At 37.4% G+C, this 22672-nt stretch overlaps 3 protein-coding genes across 4 annotated transcripts; all 3 read left to right on the forward strand.

Annotated features, from left to right (window-relative positions):
- The first annotated feature begins 3029 nt into the window (after positions 1 to 3029).
- On the forward strand, positions 3030 to 7349 carry LOC143460151 (beta-1,3-galactosyltransferase 5-like). The gene is made up of 5 exons (XM_076957554.1): positions 3030 to 3612; positions 3715 to 3923; positions 5335 to 5566; positions 5836 to 6274; positions 6649 to 7349. Exons 1-5 carry the CDS (start codon positions 3524 to 3526, stop codon positions 6823 to 6825), a joined length of 1146 nt encoding a protein of 381 aa, XP_076813669.1. The 5' UTR covers positions 3030 to 3523; the 3' UTR covers positions 6826 to 7349.
- A 936-nt stretch (positions 7350 to 8285) lies between these two features.
- Positions 8286 to 11863, forward strand: LOC143460152 (beta-1,3-galactosyltransferase 5-like). The gene is made up of 5 exons (XM_076957555.1): positions 8286 to 8581; positions 8966 to 9171; positions 9441 to 9669; positions 10142 to 10580; positions 10852 to 11863. Exons 1-5 carry the CDS (start codon positions 8484 to 8486, stop codon positions 11032 to 11034), a joined length of 1155 nt encoding a protein of 384 aa, XP_076813670.1. The 5' UTR covers positions 8286 to 8483; the 3' UTR covers positions 11035 to 11863.
- A 5636-nt stretch (positions 11864 to 17499) lies between these two features.
- LOC143460363 (beta-1,3-galactosyltransferase 1-like) lies at positions 17500 to 22181 on the forward strand. Of its 2 annotated transcripts, XM_076957840.1 has the most exons (7): positions 17500 to 17654; positions 19332 to 19407; positions 19488 to 19628; positions 20084 to 20280; positions 20503 to 20731; positions 21117 to 21555; positions 21863 to 22181. In XM_076957840.1, exons 3-7 carry the CDS (start codon positions 19507 to 19509, stop codon positions 22043 to 22045), a joined length of 1170 nt encoding a protein of 389 aa, XP_076813955.1. In that variant the 5' UTR covers positions 17500 to 17654; positions 19332 to 19407; positions 19488 to 19506; the 3' UTR covers positions 22046 to 22181. The 2 variants fall into 2 exon arrangements, with proteins under 2 accessions (XP_076813955.1, XP_076813954.1); XM_076957839.1 differs by lacking the exon at positions 17500 to 17654 and having other exon boundaries at positions 17691 to 19407.
- The last annotated feature ends 491 nt before the right edge of the window (positions 22182 to 22672 follow it).

Genomic DNA, 22672 nt, shown 5'->3' on the forward strand with positions numbered 1-22672 from the left:
TCATTCAAAGCACAACAATCTTGAAGGCAAGCCACTTGAATATTTTGGACGAATATTCTCTGATATGAACGATTAAAAAAAGCAAATGAAAAGATGACGACTACCGAAAAATCCTTTCTTCATGAATCCTATCTAGTTTCTCTACGAATAGTTAAAACCAAAAAAAGCATACACGATTGGGGAAGAGTTAATAAAGCCGTGCATCTTATCTGCGGCTGAAGTAATGAAGGGCCCTGAAACAGCTCGAAAAGTGTTATAATTTTTCATCTTAAATAAGTAGTCTATGCCAAAATCTTGCTTTATCTTACGTGCCTAGGCGTAACACTGTGCCTAGGCGTGCGAAAGTCGGACTACAAATTTCATAATAAGAATTATTTGTGGGTTAATTAAGCAAAGGAAAACTGTTCAGCGTCCGGAAAATTCACGTCTGTTTTCGTCTGGGCCTATTTCAGGAATGGGCCTAATGCTGCAGCATCAATAGCATCCACCTTAATCCTGCACTGCTTGGTACCATGGACCCTTAGACATCTGTCACTACTGTAAGATAGCCATAGTGTAGCTATGCCTATAGTTGTAAATTCGTAGTTATTGTGTTGTAGTGTGGGCCTTAGTCATTGACTCATTGACGCATTTTTATTGCGGCATACGTTACGGAATTGTGTAACATTAAAATGAGAGGCCAATGCTAAACAAGTGGACCTTATACCAGTCAACAAGTAAAACATACAAAGAGTTTTGCCATTTTATTAGTTGATGAATTATTGCCAAAATATGTTACAAATTTGGCGCTTATTATGATGCGAGTTAAGCAATTATAGCATCACAATGTAGAATCTACGTGCATGACAGTTGGTGTTTGGATCTGGTATGGGTGCATTGAATACTGTAGTAAGTTTCCTGTAGACGAGGTGTTGGTGCAGTTCGAGCGTTACTTAATTTAACAGGAATATCTGGGGTTAGTAAGCTGTACGCTGATCTGCAGTTAAAGCATATATATATATAATGGTGAAATCCGGGCTACAGTTAACTGAGCTAAGTATTGGATGTTAGCGGTAGCCTGGTCACGTACCGGTAGGTGGAAGGGTTACCAACTGTCATTCATTGCATATGACTGTTAAATAGCCTAAATCAGCGTTTGTCAAAGCGAACTTGTGTGGATCCCTTGTGCTCCGTGAGATAATTCCAGAGGCTTTTGAAGCCATTTTTTTTTATCCATTTAAGAATTTAACCCCTTTATTAGTAGTAAAACTATTAGTAGCAATACCAATACGGGTATAGGCCTCCAGTCATATAAAGCTGCACACTTATAGATCAAACTAAATGTACGTGTACGACAGACATGTGCAACCAGTGGCCCGCGGGCCGCAGTGCGGCCCGCCAGGTTGTTCAAAGCGGCCCGCGTGGTGCTCAGCAAAATGTTAGAAGTTCATACTAGCCATCACTATTTGATGCAGTTTACATCAAAGCAATGGAAATTTTCGAAATTTTCGCATTTTCCTGTCGTGGACTACATTAAATCTATTTTTTAACTATATAAACTGCACAGGAAAGTCGTTTTATGATACTAATTTTTTCTGAAAAAAATCATGTGGCCCGCGTTGTCATTCAAAATTTTGTATTTGGCCCTCCAGTGAAAAAGGTTGCACATGCCTGGTGTACGATGACTGATGGGACGAACAGCGCAGTAGAATAGCTTAGGTATTTTTGTATCACATTTCCGAGGTAGCGTCACCTGCGGATACGATTCTTGACACATTCAGTGTGCAGACAATTGCGTGTGTGTCGACTGGCTGATAATTGCAGGCGTTTGCTTTTTACGACTGCAGGCACCTTTATTCTCGAAATGCAAATCGCTCTGTGCTATGCGGCACCTGGATTTTGTGGACCTGAAAACTCTGACGATCCACAAGCAAATGGCCTTTGATCAAACTTACTTGGTAAAAATGAAAAAAAATCTCAACGCCACGAGAAATAGTTGTACGGTATATGTTAGGGTTGCCATACGTCAGGATTTTCCCCGACATGTCAGGGAATTTAGTGTTCAAATCTGCCTCAGGGAGAAATGCTAAAATGTACTTGAAGTCCGGGATTTCTCAAAATTGTATTTTAGTCCAAGTTTTTCTAGGTTGCCACCTTTTTTTAAACTTTTTCTAGGTCGCGAACATTCTCAGCTCGTCAAAACTGTCTGCAACTCGTTTATGACGTAAGTTGTTTACTACCTTATAAGATAAGATTTAAGATTTTTAAGAAAGAGATTAGATGACCATTGAGAGAATGAAAGGAATTTTAACACTTCAGTACAAAGCATGTCTTGTGGAGAATTTTATGTGTTTTTGAAATCCAACAAGAGCTTGTTGAAAAAAATCAAATCTTCGGAAAAGTACGATTGGTATGAGGGGAGTAGAGTATTATTCATAAACTGTTATACGTTCATTACTTGTAATTACTTTGGAGCGTATTTTGTAAAAATTTTGTGCTAATTTTCATTTTCATAAATGTTACTGTATAGAAGAAAACTTGCATTCGTGTATTGCAATGCAACATTTCTTTGCTGTTTTTGTATTGTTTCGTGTTTATCCTTCTTTCACAAAAAAGCAATGGCGGCAATTTACTTTGGAAATATTCTAAAGTTGGTCAATGCAACTGAGGTAAATTTGTCAGGGATTGTGCATTATCAAATATGGTAACCCTAGTACTGTATATGTAAAACATATAAAATTTAAAATAAGATGTATAAGCTCACACATCCCAAACACACAACGTTTCTGATATCATTCCTGGTATTTGATAACACGTTTGCCGATTTGCGCGATTGTAAACAAACGTCAGTGATCTTGCTGTGTGAACTGACCAATAGCTGATGGTAATTTTTCACATGCCTGAGGCGTTTCGCAGTTGGAACATCTTTCACATAGCGCAAGTCGAGCGTGACATTCAGACTAGCCTGTAATTGTAATGAGTTGTAAAACAATCAATTTTGCTTGGTTTTTGTTGTTTTTAGCGTCTTTGAGGCAGAAGGTTTTGGTACGGACGGTTTAAGCTGTTTTGACTTGTTTAAGCTGGTGCTCGATGGTTGTTGTTGTTGTTGTACAGTTATGTTATATGTGAATGGTGTTTGTATGTGATATTGCGAAGGTTTCATCATTGAATATATTTGGTAATAACAAGAAGGCACCACTGCCTAAGTTGTTGTAGAACAACCTTGAGCTTGTTGAAACTCGGCTTAAGCAAACATAGATATCAATCTTTTAATTTAGTTCAGTACTGGTAAGAATTTGACCATTGAAATATTGATGAGTCACATGTTTTGTTTTGAGACGTTAACGAAATTCCTGCAGGCAAAAAAATGCTAAGGCTTATCTATTGCTTCAGTACAGAGTTTTTACGGCAGATAAGACAAAGTTTTTTTCTAATTCTTCTTTATTCAAACTATTTTTGGCATTGTAGTTTCAACTTACCGACGTGAGTAAGTACAGTATTTTCAAACATGCTGTACTGAAAGAATATGTGATATGCATAAATTATGAATGTCAAACGTATAAAAATTGCAACTTCACGAAGACGATTGTGTGCACTTCTGGCTGGTGCAGTAATCGGAATCATTTTGTACGCGTAAGTCATGTTTTGGTAATATTAAGCAGGAATCTGGAATCTTAAACGGTAATGTCAATGTGGAACTTTTCAGGAATTTGAGTTGAAATATTTTTTTAACAGCATCGTTAACTGGTTATTTGTGAGTCGGCTTTGCTTCAAACGTGTACGGGACCTCTCACTTGTCAGATGCGGAGTACAACGTTTTGATGGAAATGTGATTGCTAAGCTGTCAGCCACGGAGGGAATCTACATGGAAGAAATGCCAGAAGAGAGACCACCAATCAGTTTTTTGCTGCGTCCTACAGCGGTAGAGGAACTAGTTGAAAATTGTGAGTCTTGTGACAGTTTTCTCAGAACTGTTGAAGCTGTTTTCCAAAAACTAAGCTTACAAGTTCCTTGCCTGGCTTTCATTCGTTTTGGTTTCAGATAACATTGTATACAATCCATTACTCAGCAGTTAAAACGTCGTGTGGAGAATTAGTAATAGTTTCTCAACCTTCAAACTTCAGACATGTTATAGACTAGAGCAGTGTTTCTCAACCTTTTTAGCCCACGGACTATTTTCCATTAGCATAAGTATTCGCGGACTCAGGTAATAGGAATAAAAAATAAGTTAGTTCAACACTTAAACAGTAACACAACACAAAAAAAAGCAGAAGCAGTTTTTTTATTGGGCACATTTGCAATGTAAATCTCAATGAGAACCTTGAAAATTACGACCTTTGCTAAACCTGTCTCAGTGAGAACCTTGTCCCTGAACTTGTTTCACAAGTTTGTCGGAATCAGGAATTATGGTCGTCAACGCACATCTGATATCGTCTGCTGGTTAAAGTTCATTCCGGTACTTGGTTTTAACCATAGCCAATGTTGAAAATCCAGCTTCACGCAAGTACATGTTACGTTGTTTTACGCTTGATTTGCATGCAGTCTTGTCTGCCTTCGCACGGAAGCGCTTAATTGTCGACTTCTCGAGCAATTCTCCAAGCAGCAGAGAAAGAAGCGCGCACTGCTTTGTTGTGAGAGTAAACTAATCTTCCCCAAACGGTTGGGTGATCAAAGCGACTTCTCTTTACCTGATATTCTTTTTCTTTAAACACATCAAGAGGTTTGTTGACGAATTTTTCATGGTTTGCTTCTAGGTGTCCACGAAGTTTTGCTTCAGCTGTGTGCTAAGACTTCACCATTTACCTCGACCGAAGTAAATCCAAGCGTCAATTAATCATCATTATATGCAAACACCTGCTTTCGTTTTGCCATGACTAGATATTACATTAAGTTTTAAAATATTTTAACTTTTCGCCACCAACAATATCTAATCTGGCTTACTATGCACAGACATTTGCGAGCATAACCTGGTGTGACGTGCGCAGGTGAAAACGCATTGCGGGAGAAGGAAAGAAACAAAAAAGGCGCTGACACCTGCGAACTCTTTTTAAAAGGAGAAAAAAGTATCTCTTGCGACCCCTACTTTTTGAGGCGAAAAGCCGTCGCGAAAATTATGACCTATGCCTAATTTAATTATATACGGTAAATTAATGGGCTTGCGGACCCACAAAAATCTTACGCGGACTCAAATGAGTCCGTGGACTCGGTGTTGAGAAACACTGGACTAGAGTATTGGACATACAGTAGCAGAAGACCAAATAGTATACTAATTCCCAACCCATATGCAACGTTAAAAGGCATTAACCAATAGAGTCCTACATCATCGATTATTGTGTAAACATACTTTTTTCGCAGTACATCTTGCACGGTGGAACATGGTTTACCTGGTCAAGTCCGCAGTCTATAACTGGGACAGAAGAGACGCTATTCGTCAGACCTGGGGGTCGGAGAAAGTAGTTAACAGTGCCATATTTCAGGTGGTGTTTATTCTCGGTAAAAGTGTGAACAGGACTCTCGCCGAGCAAATACAACTGGAATCTGAAGAATACGGGGATATCTTGCTGTGCAATGAGACAGACTCTGCTCAGTAGGTTTCTATTGTTTGATATAGAATATATGTGTAATTTGCGTTTTTTTTTTGCTTCGCTAGCTAAGCTGCGTTTACAATTCAGCTCAACTCAAGGTAGCACAAAACTTGACAAATGACTAAAGCTTTTTTATTTAAAATCAACCAACTAAACTCGTCGTGCTCCAGGTCTCGGCATGAACGAATTCGTTTCTTTTTTAATGCCAAGATCTTTGCTATGTTAATTTGGGTCAGTTACATAAACATTGATTTACTGTACATGCTTGAAGGTTTCTACCTGAGAAAGTGGTTGCTGGCATGCAGTGGGCTTCCGAGGTTTTGCCGGAGAACTGGTTGTACGCTTCTATCGATGACGATTTTGTTGTAAATCCGTCCACATTGGCCGGGTACCTTGATTATCTTATAAGTACCCGCACGACAGTGAGCGGTGAAATTTGCTTCGATGATCTTCCCATGGCTTGCGTGTATAACTACCAGTCTGCGGATCCTCCGTCCCGGGAAGAAGACTCAAAGTGGTACATGCCGTTTGAAAATTACCCTGGAGATTATTGGCCGGTTTATTGCCGCGGTGGAATGTACACTACAAGTAGCAAAATGGTCAAAGACTTGTTCGAAAAATCGAAAAGGACTGCTCATCTTTATCTCGATGATGTATGGATCACTGGATTTATGCGTCGAAAGTTGAACAAAGGGGACTACAATATCGTGGTAAGTATATTCTAGTGCAGCGTACATTTAAAGTTAGCAACAGTACAAAATGCATGTGTTTGCGCTACTTGCACGATAAAATCAATGACCGCCGAGGTGACACTTTTGCAAGGTTTAAGCCCCCTGGAGGTTAGGGCCTGTAACTAGCATGGGGCTAGGCAAGGCTCCTCCTGGAAAAGCTTGAACTAATAAAGTTAAGCAGCTGAGTTGAAAATCCGCCTTTTGGTTTTACTATATAGTTCAATGATTAATTTGAAGTCATTTAACCAGATTTGTAAGTTAGTATTCTTCAAGTGGCGGAGTTTCCCCAATAGGTGTATAATAATATATATATCATATATATATAATAAATAGTGTATATTTACTCTTTTTAGCCCGCTCCTTTGTCCGTAATGACTGAGCGTTCCGCCCACAGAGACCATGCGCTTGAAACGCAGTTGGTCAAACATTTATGGGGAAATATCAACACAATCGAAGTCAATGTGACGAATAGAATGCTAGAGATTTGGAAGACTTACTCATTGAACGGAAGAGCACCCACGTGTGGTTGAACGGTAGCACAATACGTATCGGTTCATTTCGTTTAGAAACGCAGCAGAATATGAACGCTTACATTTTGACCACGCAAACTGTTTGTTACTACTCTCATTATCGCAGTATAAACTATGCACAAATTTCATAACGTCTATCTGTGTTTGTCGTTACATAAAAACATTCCGTTCTTGTGTGTTAATCCAAGTGAATGTCCTGCATGTTATGGTGTTTTTGCTGAAAAAACTGTGGCCCAAAGCCCATCTGGATTATTAGCCCAGGGGTTTTCCTGTAATAAAAACACTTTGTTTAGGGTTGCAACGCAATAAGTATATGAATCTTAAACCGTATTACATTCGACATTTTTTGTGACGTTTACTTTATTTATTCAAACAAATAGAAAGTTGGTAAGAACCAAAGAAAAATGTGGTTCTCAAAGTTTGCGTTATGGACCGAGATGAATAAAATGATTCTTTTTTAAGCTTCCACCTGAAAACAGACGACAGGGAACTTCTAACATAAAGTCTGACACTTTTCTTCAACAGATTTGCTCACTTTTTTGTACTATACTTGTAACCTATATATATTATTTGTATGACGGTTACCAAAGCCTTAGATATGTAGGAAACATCGATATGGAATTTTTTCAATATGATTTATTGTTGCGCTTTTCTTGCTAAAGCTGCGCCGTTAACCTAATTAATTGCTTATGTCGTTTAAAGTAACGATCTTGTCTGGCCCACGTTCCATTATTGATTTTTCCGCGAGTCGGCTAAAGATAGAAACTTGCAGTATTTGATCTTTTAACTATTTTAATTCACTTCGCCCAAACCGCATAGTATTTCAGCTTTTAGGTACCATTGCTTCCTCATGCAGTTAGTTTTTGTACGATGATCGTTGAAAGATGCCCCCATTTGCTGCACTTGTCTACACGGTTTTGACGTCAACACTCCAGGGCAGGCTTTGGAGGTCAATGTCACTACAGTTTGACCTACACATTGGCTAAGAGCAAAAGCGTCTATGCATTTTGTCCGCTCGCGTTTATAACATTTCACGAAAGAACTCTTTCAAAATAAGGAATTTTCCCTGCAGTTGCACTTTAATCTCAATGTAGTCAACAACGCATCAGGCTGCGTTCTTATGGATGCGCAAAAGTTATTGCGCGAGTAAGGAGTAAGGTAAAAGTTTTGACAAGGAAGGAAGGTTTTGACATGCTCCTTGTAGAAGGTTATTAGTAGCTGCAGATTTATTGTGAAGAACCTTGCAGATTTATTTCACGAAGTCTTTAAAAATAATTTCTTCAGTAATTTTAGAAAAAAGTATTATTTTTATGTACAATTTTATCAACTTAACGGATGGTTTTTAAAATTAGCCAAAAGCAAACCGTATTTCAATGACAACAAGGAAAACCGCTAACAACGCCGGCAGTCGCCATTTGCTTTCATAGGGTACTTAAGTAAGATAGTGCTAAACAAACTTATCACTTATCAGACATTATAAAGCGATCACGCTATGAGGTGCTTTTGACTTATCGTTTCGCGAGATTTAATGAAAATTCACATTTCAGCAAGAGAATGGTTTTTTGGAGATGATCCGTTTTGTTTAGCAGACCGAACAAGATTATAAGTGAACTGAAAACGTGGAACTGATTACCACAAATTGCTTGTAGAAATCAGAAATGAGGAATAGGTATCGTTTGGTACGTCGATTTCAGATTGTCTTTGTCATTGCTATCCCTCTTGTGTTTATGGGAGTTGGATTTCTATATTTAAATAGGTTGGTTAAAAGTATGATTATTACTGACCAACATTAGTCAGAGTTATAGCATTAACTTTTAGTTTAATAGTATTTTTTGTTACATTTGTTGAAGCCTATGGTATTTATTTAAGTTTTTTGCTGGTTTATCGAACGTGAGAGATAAGTTACTACAGTACTTTGTTTCTATCCATCTACAGATGGTTGGAACAAATATTTTAACACATAAGGTTATTCCATGAAATATCTTGCCCTGGTATTTTCTTTACGTCTAGTGCTAAAAATACGTAAACGTGGCTTAATTTAAACTCAATCATAACTCACTCAATGGTATTACTTGCACAAGGTTAATGGTACTTGTCACGCGAAATAGTCAAGCGATGATTATGTCTTCTCTGTCAACAGGTTGGTTCGTTTTAATGGGAACAATGGATCACGAATATCAAAAGATGGCCAAACGATGATGACATGTGGCGAACAAAAGCTTGATAAATCCCTTGTGGCTCACTCTCCAGCGACGGGAGGCATATATATGAAAGACACAGACGAAGAAAGAAGCCCGGTTAAATTTTTACTGAGACCAACAGCTGCCGAGCGCATAATGCTGTTCGGTGCGTATTACAACATGTTATTACAGTGCGTGTAGCGAGCAGCTGTTGTTATTGCTGTATTGGCCGCTTTCCCTGTAACGCTTGTTTAGTTGTCAGCGACAGTTGTTTTTCCTATGGTTTTCCGTATAAAAGGCTTGGTGTTATAAACTAATAGAAACTACCATGTTTATCAGCCCTGTTAATTACTTTGCTTTGCTATTCCTCAATTTTAAATTGATTTGTATATAGTCTATTTCATGTCTTGTGTTGGTTAATGCATTTTCTAACAGATCTTGCTAAGTGGAGCATGGTATATCTGGTTAAGTCGGCAATTTATAACAAAGAGAGAAGGGACGCCATACGTGAGACCTGGGCATCAGTGAAAGTTTTCGATGGCGCCATCTTTCAGATAGTTTTTATCTTGGGAAAAAGCAAGTCGGAGTCGGTAAATCGCGAGATCAATATAGAAGCAAGCCGACACGGAGATATCTTGCTGTGCGATGAATTGGATTCTTCTCAGTGAGTGCATAATTACGACAACGGGCATTATGAACATTATTGCTTTCTTTAACATCAGCACCTTATATATAAGTGATTGCAGCCTACAAGGAATTAAGATTTTCCTTTGCTCTTTTTATATTCTTTTTAGTATAGGCTTCAAACTATACTATAGATATATTTCTAAATCCAGTTGCATCAGTAAAGTGTAAGAGACAACTGAAAATAGAACTTACAGCATATTTTGGTTTGTTTTGTTGGTAGTCTATTATCTAAATTACTGTGGGCAGAGCAACTATGGCTTTCTGCTCGAGAAAAATAACGATTGACGCTTTATATGTCAGCATTAGATTTTTATAGACGGATTCTAGAAAAAGTAAACGTAAAAGTAGCCTAGTTTCAATCAAAGCATCTTTTTCACAACAGCTATATTTCCTTTAAATTTAGACAGTTTCCAACATTAGTGGCAATATAACTTGCATTTGTGTCATAGATTCGTTGCGGAAAAGGTTCTTGCCGGTATGCAGTGGGCTTCCGAGGTCTTACCAACGAACTGGCTGTATTCGTCCATTGATGACGACATAGTGGTAAATCCCCTTCTTTTAACGAAATATTTGGCGGCAGTAATCGATGATCACACCACTCCTAGAGGCGAAATTTGCTTTGATGATCTTCCAATGGCTTGTGTATACAACTACCAGCCAAAAGATTCCCCGTCTCGTGAAGAAGACTCAAAGTGGTACATGTCGCCTGAAAATTACCCTGGAGATTATTGGCCGGTTTATTGCCGCGGTGGAATGTACACTACAAGTAGCAAAATGGTCAAAGACTTGTTCGAAAAATCGAAAAAGACTGCTCATCTTTATCTCGATGATGTATGGATCACTGGATTTATACGTCGAAAGCTGAACAAGGGGGACTACAATATCATGGTAAGTTTAGCAAACATTTTATTCTTTTAGGTATCGCCACTTTTAATGCAGATTGCACCACCAAAACTCATATATTCGTTTAAACTCTGTGGCGAGAGCGACCTAATAAATACCTTCATATGTACCGTGGTATATCGTCGCTGCTCTTTTCCCTTTAGCCTACTCAAGGCACAGGTTATTTAATTGTCAGTGATCATTGCCCATTTTTGTTGTTCAAGTGGGATTTTGAATTTTTCTGATATTTTGGTTTCAACGCGTATATTTGTAACAGGCTCCTCCAATGTCCGTAATGACAGACAAAGAAACGTACAAAGACAAAGCACTGGAAGACTTACTAGTGAAGCATTTGTGGGGCAACGTGGAAAACATAGAGGTCCACGTGCCAAGCAAACTTCGGGACGTCTGGGCCGCATTTGAACCTAAAATCAAAGATAAAATGCGATGTACTACGTAGCATTTTATATAGGTCTTTTATTTATGTTTCAGTATAAACAATGTGTCAGTGTTTTGTTGTTCGGTCATGACAACAATTTGCAAGTTCCTAGAAATATCTAAGTTTACACATACAAGCATACGACAGCGTCAATACTGACGGAAAAAGGTATTTCATGCAAAACACTTTTTGCAATATATAAATGAAATGGTTTTGACTGAAATCTGAAATCTCCCACTGTTCCAAGCAGGAAGAATTTAAATTAAACAGAAATTTAACAAAGGTATAAGTGCTTCGCTTAAATACTTACTTTCTTTACTGCAAGGTTTTATAAATATTTTTTAACTTTTTGTTTCTCGTTAAAATAATTTTGAGTAAAACCCATTTTTTATCCAGTTTTTGCAAAACGTAGTGACTACATCTATTTGTATGTTTTATATAACTTAGTATTATTTACTTATAACTGTTAGACTTTACACTCATTTTTTCGTACTTGCGTTTACCAATATCGTAGACGTTAGTTGTTTTGCGACCCTAAATGACCGATTTTGCAATTTCTCTTTTTTGCTTTTATGTTTATAATTTATTAACCCAATGTTTCAAAGAAGAATTCCGTCGAAGATTTCCGGAAAAGTCAAACAATCAAAATAGGTCAGTTAGACACCGGCCGTTTTAAAACTTTTATACAGCTGACATGTATTTGGTGATGGATGTACACTGTTAGCTAGTGGCGGATTAGGTGTCATACATTCATCTGGAAAATATTTTAGAAATCTGTCATTAATAAAAATCTCGGGGAAAACTCTAGAAGAAATTTTACAAGCATAGCCCATAGCTAACTGTCTTCGCTTTGTGTCAGCAGATCAGTGGTCGACAAACCGTGGACCTTCAAGCAAAATATAATGGACGGGATATTATATCCTGTGATCAAGTAAATGCGGGATGAGTGATAATTTCACTGTTTTTTCTATTATCCTGGTTAACTTGGAGCGCTAGCAATCCAATTCGTGATGTTTTTTTCCATCTTAAGTAAAGGTTAACTACAGCTATATCGGCAAACATCTGGAAAACGCAACCAGTAACCTCCCACGCACATAGCGTTAATTCTGATGTCAAATTGAGAATGCAAGCCTATTTTTATTTATAACGCTAATCCTTCACTACCCTATCACTTATCTCTAGCAATTGTGACTTGGACAGTAGTTGAATAGCCTAATTCACAGCCAGTGTTCGAAGGATATCTTAGTCACACTTCAGTCAGCGAACAGTGATATACAGAGGTTCAACCTTTATTTTATCAGTAACGATGAAACGATAATTTCAACAAAATGTGAAAGCTGATTCTAAATTTCATATCTCATAATTAAATTAACATGTTAACTTTCGGGTAATCAGAACTGACTGCTATAGCCAGTTGGTAGGATTCCAACCCACGCTCGCACAAACCAAACCAATGTATGTTCACCCGCTTCGTCAAGGATTAGCCCATAGGAAAGGGAAAAAGGAATGCACGGATTAGCCATTCGTATGGGCTGAAAGGAATAATTCCATCTTTTAAAGTAATTGTTGAAAGGCTAATCGTGTTCGAATGAGTAATCCATTTTATGGGAAACTATCGCTGGTCATTGTACGGTGAAGGCTACTGCTGTACATTATTGACATCTATAGGCTGTTGTGTTGATACGAACTACAGTATAGTACAGTGTGATTACTGGTTAGTTTAGCATATAGCATAGGTTTATCTGTGCAAATGGCATTGGTTCTGCAGTTACAACCGTTGGAATGGCCTTGCACAAAGTATTAACGGATACTGCGTCGTAGACTGCTTACATGCTATCTGCGCACTCCAAATTACCTTCTTTGTTTTAATGAGGCCTAACCATGTAATTGCACAAGTTTGCGTTGCCAGCTTCGACAACTATAACGCTCAGTGTGTTCGGGGACCTTCAGCTTGAACAGTAGCTTGTCGTAATGAATATTGAAGTTCATTTTGCAAAAAAAAGCAATAAATCAACAGAATATTGCAAAAAACGGAGCTGTGGACCTTTAACGGTTTCAGGAAAACATCTTTGTCAGGGTAAGAATCCTATACATAGTAATCAATATTCACGTATGGTTTATGACCTATGATGAAGCCATTGAAAAATGTCCCAGTTACGGAAGGCTTGACCATTTATGTGCACAGTTTATTGTATTTGTGCCCAAAACTATTACGATAAGCTCCATGTAAAAGGGTCTTAACCGGAATCTGTAAGTATACCTTATGTGGGTGTGGAAAAACTTCAGAAGATCCAAGTGTAACCAAGATTTTCCTTGACCAGGAAACCTCCCGCTTTTACGGCTAGTCAATTAGCCGGTTTCTGCTCTCCTATCTTTTATGAGCATTCCTTTACTAAAAACAAACGTCTTTCTTGTTGTGATAATGTTCGAATGAAATTGTTATTATATTCATGAAATTGTTGACCAATGAAACTGTTAGTTCATTCATGTTATTTTATGTGATTTCCTTCTTTGTTTAATATGTTGGAGACTTCTGTGCGCACAGAACCTGTTTCAGATGCATTGCTTTTGCGAACCAAGTTTCTAACGGATTCTTTTCTGACCTTTTTAGCTATTTCCTTTCTTGGGAGTCGAACTTTAACTTCCTGTAGTATATCGGGGGCACTCTCATGTTGACCCTCAAGTTTTTCAGACAATTTTGCCACAATGTTGTTTGTTTTTGTTGTTTTATGCGAAAGGTCGGGTTAAGGTCTTACCTCGCTCAGTTGGAAAATGGAGCAATACTTCGTCGAAACAGGTCCCACCTGCATAAAAGTAGGGATGTCATGGTTACCTGCAAGGAAGGTCCTACAACGGAGATAGCATCACCACCAGGGGTCAGCAGTGAACTGAATACCATAGTTCCCTTCACCTCAAACAATTTTGTGGATGGACCGCCGCCTACTAACGTGGTGTTGCCACGACGGTCTCGGCGAACTCCAAAACATTCTCGTCGACACATTGAAGAAATATAGTTTTAGTTGTGTTGTATGAATTACTCCCAGTAATGTGACGGCAGCTTATTATAATGCTTTTCTATTCCTTGTATAAGGGGAGATGTGATAATGTTCCAATGAAATTGTTATTATATTCATGAAATTGTTGACCAATGAAACTGTTAGTTCATTCATATTATTTTATGTGAGTTCCTTCTTTCCTAACTGGCACACCACCTGGTGGAGAAACAGAATGCTTAACTTTAATTTCCGTTAATTACTATTTTTTAATTTAATTACTATTCCTTTTAAGCTTGTGTCGTACCGGTGTCATTCGGATTACCATACGAGGTCATTCGATTGCACTAGCCGTCGTGTGTGCACGCTCTGTGTGAGTGGATGTTGAATCGTATCAATCTATTACACTTGTATTAAAACCAAATGTAGACTTAATCAACTCTTCTTCAACAAACCACAGCGTAATCAAATATCATTAGGGTGTGAGATTGGAAATTGCGGGCAGCGTAACAGACCTCGGTGGGAGTTGTGGGTAAAGGAGTAAACCGTGTATGTGTGCAGAAAACTTACTAACAATAAAAGCAGTCACAAGTGGCACATAGATAAATTACTAATACTACATAAATACGCAGTCACACATTATGGCCACAACAATACGGGTGGAATGCATCTTAATATAAATCTAAAAACACATCGTGGAATATACATCTAACTATACAACTAAATACATATCAATGTGCAGTGCTACTTTATCACGCCTGTCAGCATGGTTAATGTACAAAGAATTACCAAACGTTAAATTTGTTGACACAAGTAGGCCTACACATATTGTTTGGCTTTTTGCTTGTTACATTTATATTACCACACGTATAGTATTACAGTGAGCCGTGTTCTCATTCTTTGCTTGCTTTTATTGTTCCTATTAACGTAGCACGAAATTTCCCCTTGTGTTGGCGGAAACGCAAAATATGACTTGCGTAAACGTTAAACTTATACAGCAAAGTAGTAAGAGTTCTGTTGTTGGCTTTACAGATTCCAAATTTTATTTGCATTGTTAATGTATGGGTTTAAGTTTGTGGTAAAATGGCATTTTCATCTATAGCTTTTCACTTATTTCACAAAGGTGTTAAAAGTTGCCATGGCGAGCGTAATTGACGGCCAGTGCAGGGCCACCCTCCTTTGATAGGGTGGCATCCAGCTGTGGGGCCGTTTTTACGCTTTATTGTGCACCCAGAATAGATTTTTTTTATTATTTTTTGCCCCACTTATGTGTTAAAGATTGGAAAAAATTGCTTTACGATTTAAGAACTAAACGATAACATTTATCAATCATTTAATTATTACACCTTAGCAATGATGATGTGTAACGGAAAGAATTTTGCAAGAATGATTGCTTTGCAAACCCTAACGTCAGAATAGTGTTCGCGTAGTTTGATGACAGGCGGCATGATTGACTACCGGGCCTCGAGTTTTTTCACAGTCACACTCACATGCGTGTCATGACCAAAATATGACATCGATAAAACGGCAAGATATAGTCGTTAAGACAGATTTTCGATTCGGTGCAACCTTAATTTTTATAAATCATATTACATTTAAACACATTCGTACAGTCTGCTTCAATTTTAAGATTTTTTTGATTTTATATATATTCGTTTTTGGTTTTTTAAAAGTGTACTTGATTTTTTATAAACATTATTTGCATTTTTATAAATTAACTGGGATTTATTTGAGTTTACGTAAATTTTTAAAATTTGTTTAAAATTATTGCATGCTTTATATATATTTTATTTTCTGTTCAATTAAATTTAAATAAATTTATTTACATTAGTATGAACCTTTATGAATGTATACGAATGTTGTTTTACTTTAAATCGTAAATTTTACAACAGGTATAGTAAGTGATTTAACTGCTGGTAAACCACTGGAACAGCAAACAAGCAATTTTTTATTCAATTTAACAATCATTTCAAACATTTTTATACTCTTGTGCTGAGAGCATTTCTTTGAATTTTAACGATCCACAGGCTTAAAAAGGTTGAATACAACTCTGCTGAAAGACAAGTAAATAAAACTCGTTTCCCATACACAGGCTAACGTATCTTGTTGTGAAAAACTTGTTCCCATTGTATAGTAAAAAGTTAGCCAACGTTGTTACAACAGTTATTCTAAAGAAGCGCAGTAATTTGAGATTTATAATTTAAGTATAAATGAACTGGTGCCCTTTCAAAACTGAAGAAACAGCATTATATTACGTCAATAAAAGTTGTCAATCTAAAGACCAACTAAAAAACAAAAGTAAAATTCGTGATTGCTATAGAATAAGGTAAATATTTTCGATTTAATTGATATACCAACGGATTTGGGGCTTCTATTATACGGCATTTGATCTTTTTCCCAAGTTAAATTTATTGCAATCGTAATTACTTTTCGGTTGGTTACCTTGCGCTTACAAATTTATGAAAATCAAAGCATGTAAATGTGTAAACTAACCCACAAAAATCCATCTCAAGCCGTATATTACCTAGCCTACAAATTCCCATCCAATATAGATATTTCTATAGTTACTGGGGAATAGAGTACAAAAATTTCACTATTGTATCTGCATATTTTCTGGTATATAGTTTTGAAAATATCTTGCAAAGGTTTATCCAAACTACAAGAAACGGGAAATTTCTTAGGAAAGCATTTCGTGACTTTATATCCGTAATTCGCCCTTCCAGTTAAACGCTATTTGCACCGACTTAAGTGGGTTAAAACAGCATCATATCCCTCCAGTCTGTACTGCATTGCATTTCTCTGTAATGCTGGTGCTGGACCGCCATGTCGCATTTCCTGCTCGAGCGCGTGACTTGTTTCATTGGCTGGGCTCATAGCGTTACATTGGCATGGCAAAGGGGAAATATCTAGTTTCTAGACGTTTTGCAATAGAGCAAAAGACAGCCGTACAGTAACCATAACTGGTTGGCTGTGCCTGTATCACAATAGTGTACGGCACACTCAGTTCCAGCCTGTGCTTGAGATAAGATACTGTAGTTCATGAATGCTTGACTGGGTTGCGTATGACATCTTTTAAATTTGTAAGCGATATTGGTTGTTGCAAAGAATATCGACCCTAGTCGTAATTCCTTCGGGAAAACCAATATCTAGGCCGAAGGTACATTGAGGCAAATGAGTCACTTTACTCCATGAACTTTCTGGAATTCTGGCACAGATCGTTTTTAGTGCTAAAATACTTTTAAAAAAAAACAACATACTCGACCGGGGAAGTACTTGACAAATTTGCTTCGGTAAAACTTTAACCCTGGCTTCGGTCTTGAGTATAACGACCCTATACGTGACAGAAGTTTGCAGGAGAGTTTTCACTAACGTAGACTCCAAATGATTTTAGGAGTTTAACAACGAAGACAGTAGCGTGAATGTTTTCTGTATTACCCCCAAAAGACCCCATATTTCAAACCGCCAGGTCTACATTTGCCGAAATTATTTAATATTGGCATGTGGAAGGCATTATAAAAACATTTGTTATTTTATGACGCACGTTACGTTATAGGAAAGAACTTATACTTCTGCACGGTTTTACGAAGTACCATTTGGAAAATTTTGAGTCTGACTGGAATCGTGCATCGGATATGTCAGTCACATGAGGTGGGTTTTAAACTTGTAATCATAATCGAAAGAATTATATCACGAAAAGAGATAAATTTGAATAGGCCTACGCGGCTTATCGAGGTCCCGACCACGAATTATCACATTTTACTACCAGTTTTATTTGTGGAAGTTGACTATACGTTAGTTCACTGACAAAGCTTTGAAACCGCGGTTGACAGATATTTGAAAATAGACATTAAATGCCCGATCTTTTGTGATTCATGACGTAACAAAACTCAAAGCCAAACCATTAGCACATATCCTGTCAGGAATAGGTTCAGCTCTTCCAAAGCGTTGCTATCTAGCACCATAAGTTGCAAGTAAAAAGAAGTACGAGCAAGACCTCAATCACATCGAGTAAACAAAAAAGACACGTCCGAGCGTCTGTTTGCGAGCTATCGACGTAATTTAGTGTCCATGCTCGTTGGAACGCTGGTTGGTTAGAAAAAAGCTGCCGTTAACGTTAGAACGAGATCACGTTACTTCAACGTTGATCTGTAAGGTCAGAAAGTTTACTATGCTATTAGCATTTCGCTGTACCAGTAATTTCAATGAGGCAAGCTGGCAATGGAAAAACGAGCAGATCTAAATTTGTTTTCGCCTCAGAGATTCGTTTTATAGTGACTCAATAACGGATGTTTTTCATGAATGATCCCAATTTCCGTTTACTGTATAGCCTTATCGCGTGTCTCTTTTAGTCGTGTGTCGAATCACACTCAGCACATTTTTGAGTTATTTCTCGCCCGGTTGCTTTGTCTAAAACTAGCAAAGTCGCCCTGAACAAGGTGGATATGCGTGCATAAACATGAGCAATGAAAGCATTCAAAACATACGCTTATTGTAAAAGTTTAATCGAAAATCATATACTAACTGCAGGATATAGTAATGCATTTTCGAGTCATAATTACCGAAAAAGACAAAACAGACTACAGAACATGTTGTCTCCGTTACTTGAAAGTGCTAATGAATTAAAAGTTTTCTTCAGTGGATTTTTTTGTGGTATTCCGAAACTAGCGAAGCCAATTGTTCAAAAACTGGTTTTGTCTCAGCAAAGTTAAAGCAATTTAAAAATGCTTTAACCTGACATTGCGCAGTGTACGGGGTGTTTTGGTGATGAAACTGTCAGGCATAGCGCCAATGGTATTCCATTACAAGAAACAGGACGATCAATAACTGCTTAGTATAGACCACGCTATGCGTTGCGAGATATTATGCAGCTTGTGAACAATCCCTTTTATTATCGTCCATATTCGTTTTGATGAAATCTGTAATATAGCTGTAACATATAATATTTTATTTAGAATAGTAACTGGCTAACACTAACTAATCGGTAACCAGCGTTGGCCAGAGACGTAACAAGCGACTTCTGCCTACGTTGGTCAAGTGTAGCGCCAGCAGAGAGCAAAAAATGAATTAACCACACAGCCACACCAATATGCTGTCAGCAGTTCGGAAAACCAAATGCACTTATCAACACCCATGTTAAAATTTCAAAATTTTGCTAAATGGGTATTTTAATGCCAGAGTGTGAATTCATTATTGGTAGTAGAGGTCGACTTGCTTCTCATGCTCAACTTCCTTGTTTGTTATACAACGTTTAACATTAAAGACTTTACATGGGTGCGTTTCCTGTTTATTGAAACACGACAAATCACACTTGCATTTCTGTGTTAGGGTTCCATAAATATACGATATGTAGCCCAAAGAAACGGGTTTGAATAATTTCAGAAGACGTCGTTTTGGTGTTTGGGTAAGTGCTTTTAAAATTCATATAGAAAAATATGAAAAAGTTTTATTACTGTCATATTGCTTTTCCTTTACTTGGTATAGTGTGTGGGAATTACACCAAATGAATTACACCAAATGGAAAATGCGATTTCGACAGCTCAAACATCACTGTTTGCGACCCAGAAGATTGTTACTAATTGCTGTGCTTTTTACGCTTGTTATACTTGTGGCATTAGCTTACAGGTGGGTTCAAAGACATATTTATGTTCTAGCATCACATCAGTTTATTTGCTTATCCTAACCATAAATACGAATATAATTATGTATATGCAAGAGTTGATTATTCAGTCAGCAAGAGATGATTATTTTAAGACCACTTTTTTATATCAAGAACAGAATAATCTCATCGTTGGAATAATTTCAAAACGACTTGAATAATTCCATTAAAGAAATAAGTTCTGTATCTCATCCATACTTAAAAACTCTGTTTTTTTTATTGTATTTGGTGAAGTTCTTATTCCAATGTTTTTCATTTTGTTCCGGTGTTGATCTTATTCCTTTGAAGAAAATAATATGGGATAAATAAAAATGTATTTCAGCAGATGCGTTTTCAGACATTTAATGTTTTTGATAGTTTTTGCTAAGCTTAGCTATATTGGACTTATTCTGATGGAAGCGATTTTTTGGCCTTTCCGCAGAAAATGGAATTCACGGGTTTTGTTATATTCTTGTACGGATAACATTTATGGAAAGAAAAATATTATAGACAAATTATCAAACACAGAAGGCATTTACATGAAGGAAACGACCGACGAAAGGCCCCTCATTCAGTTTATTACCCACCCAAAAGCAGTGGAAGCAGCCCTCGTGGATGGAGTGTGTCAGCGAAATCCAGGTTTCACCAATTACCTTAGAATACCAAACCCAGCTCTTGATATTCTATGGTCCGATGAATAACCCGTACAGCGACTTACATTGCGACTGGCATAAGACAATGTGTTAAAAGTTAATTTTTCTAACCATGCGATAACTGTTACTTTGCAAGTTGTAACGGTTAATTAGTCTTTCATTTACAGGGAAAATTCTTCTCAGCAACACTTTGTTTACGTGTTTGCAGGTGAAACAAAGTGGAATATCGTTTTTTTGGTCAAATCAGCCCAGAAAAATAGCGATCGGCGCGATTCCATTCGTAGCACCTGGGGTTCGATCAAAATATTTGATGACGTCATTTTCCAGGTTGTATTTATTCTCGGGAAGAGTGCGGATAACGCTGAAAACATGCGACTGAAGATCGAGGCTAGCAAATACGGAGATATTTTACTCTGTGATGTTGAAGATTCTTCCAAGTAAGAATTCTATTTTTTGAGGTTGCCCCATGAAGGCAAACATCTGAGCTAACTGTGCAAACATCACACATAAAGGCATGGTAGTGTGTAAGAGTATAAGCTATTGCGTGAAGTATTTTTCTTTACACAGTCTCCATTTCCTTTGTATAACGGAGCACATGTTATTTGTTAAGGATAAACAATTAATTAATGTTTGCCGGCTGAGATACAGATATGGATGGAGAAAGTTAAAAAAAAGCGGAAAACAGATCAAAGTGGTTTAATAATTTATCAATCAGCCAGTTAAGCTTGTTACCCTTGTTTATCGGTTACAACATATGGTCTTTAAACAAACTTTGCAGTTACCACTAATCTAATATCAAACGCATATTTTGTATAACCATAGATTTGTACCAGAGAAAGTGCTTGCAGGAATGCAATGGTCATCGAACTTTTTGCCCGAAAACTGGATTTACGCTTCCATTGATGACGATATTGTAATCAATCCGTCGAGTTTCGTGGACTATTTTGACCAGTTGATTGGAAAGTTCACCAATACCAAAGGAAAAGTGTGTTTCGATGATCTTCCAATGGCTTGCGTGTATAACTACCAGTCTGCGGATCCTCCATCACGAAACGAAAACTCAAAGTGGTACATGCCGCCTGAAAAGTTTCCTGGATATTATTGGCCGGTTTATTGTCGCGGTGGAATGTACACTACAAGTAGCAAAATGGTCAAAGACTTGTTCGAAAAATCGAGAAGGACTGCTCATCTTTATCTCGATGACGTATGGATCACTGGATTTATGCGTCGAAAGTTGAACATGGGTGACTACAATATCGTGGTAAGTTTAGCAAACATTTTATTCATTATGGTATTGCTACTTTTAATGCAGATTTCATCACCAAAACTCCCGTATTTATTTAAACTCTGTTGCAAGAGAGAGAGTAGAGTAAGACAGTGATCTAGCACATGTCGTCATAACTTACCTATTCACTTGTGCCATGGTAGTTTCTCGCTTTTCACAGCTCTTGTGTTTAAAAGGAAGCCTAAAGACTATATAATTTCAAGAGCTCGTTATCCATTTTTGTTGTTCAAGTTGGATTTTAGTTTTTCTGATATTTTAGTTTCAACACATATATTTATAACAGGCTCCTCCAATGTCTGTAATGGCAGAGGAAGAAACGTACAAAGATCATAATATAGAAGACTTACTAGTGAAGCATTTATGGGGCAACGTGGAAAACATAGAGGTCCACGTGCCAAGCAAACTTCGGGATGTCTGGAACGCATTTGAACCTAAAATCAAAGATAAAATGCAATGTACTACGTAGCATTTAATTTTTCGGCTTTTAATTATATTTCAGCAAACAATGTTTCTTCGCTTTGTTGTTCGGTTATGAGCAACTATTTTCAAGTTTCCAAATATATTATTTTGAATTTCAAAATACAAAGATTAACTTGCATTGAGTTTTAGCAGTGTTGTTCAGCGTGAAATTTGTCATATATTTCATTGTTTCACAAATGTTTCAAAGTTATTGCAGTGGTGAAAGTAAGCCGCAACGGTTCGAAACACCGTTTCGGGAAATGAATTATTGCCGGTACGGCGTACCGGTAAGAGTCAACGCCAATGTGTCGCATGTACTAAAAAAATTGCTTAGCAAAATTAGCCTATACAGTTAACAGTTGCATGAAATAAGTTACAGTAACACGAAAACTTGTGTTGGTACAAGCCTAAGATTGGTTTGACATGTTTTGGTGAATGAGTTTTCAACCCGGGGGCCGTTAGCGTTTTTTCTGGGGATCTCCAGACTTTTGTGACTTTGTTGATTTTTCTTAGAAAGTTTTTAATTTTCTTTCATTTTAACTAAGATGATTTTAATTCATAACTGCCTTCAATTCATTATAGAAAACGCGACGTTTAGGTGATAGTTATTTGACAACAAAGGTAATTGTTGTTG

Source organism: Clavelina lepadiformis, chromosome 5 (assembly GCF_947623445.1).
Source record: "Clavelina lepadiformis chromosome 5, kaClaLepa1.1, whole genome shotgun sequence".
Classification (NCBI taxonomy): Eukaryota; Metazoa; Chordata; class Ascidiacea; order Aplousobranchia; family Clavelinidae; genus Clavelina; species Clavelina lepadiformis.

What these genes read in the sequence shown, in the direction of transcription:
- LOC143460363 (XM_076957840.1), top strand. Translation starts at nt 19,507, where the DNA reads ATGAATTACACCAAATGGAAAATGCGATTTCGACAGCTCAAACATCAC. An exon ending in CTTGTGGCATTAGCTTACAG is followed by an intron (nt 19,629 to 20,083) that starts GTGGGTTCAAAG and finishes GCCTTTCCGCAG; the next exon opens with AAAATGGAATTCACGGGTTT. An exon ending in AGTGTGTCAGCGAAATCCAG is followed by an intron (nt 20,281 to 20,502) that starts GTTTCACCAATT and finishes ACGTGTTTGCAG; the next exon opens with GTGAAACAAAGTGGAATATC.
- LOC143460152 (XM_076957555.1), top strand. Translation starts at nt 8,484, where the DNA reads ATGAGGAATAGGTATCGTTTGGTACGTCGATTTCAGATTGTCTTTGTC. An exon ending in GGATTTCTATATTTAAATAG is followed by an intron (nt 8,582 to 8,965) that starts GTTGGTTAAAAG and finishes CTCTGTCAACAG; the next exon opens with GTTGGTTCGTTTTAATGGGA. An exon ending in AGGGGGACTACAATATCATG is followed by an intron (nt 10,581 to 10,851) that starts GTAAGTTTAGCA and finishes TATTTGTAACAG; the next exon opens with GCTCCTCCAATGTCCGTAAT.
- LOC143460151 (XM_076957554.1), top strand. Translation starts at nt 3,524, where the DNA reads ATGAATGTCAAACGTATAAAAATTGCAACTTCACGAAGACGATTGTGT. An exon ending in ATCGGAATCATTTTGTACGC is followed by an intron (nt 3,613 to 3,714) that starts GTAAGTCATGTT and finishes TTTTTTTAACAG; the next exon opens with CATCGTTAACTGGTTATTTG. An exon ending in AGAGGAACTAGTTGAAAATT is followed by an intron (nt 3,924 to 5,334) that starts GTGAGTCTTGTG and finishes CTTTTTTCGCAG; the next exon opens with TACATCTTGCACGGTGGAAC.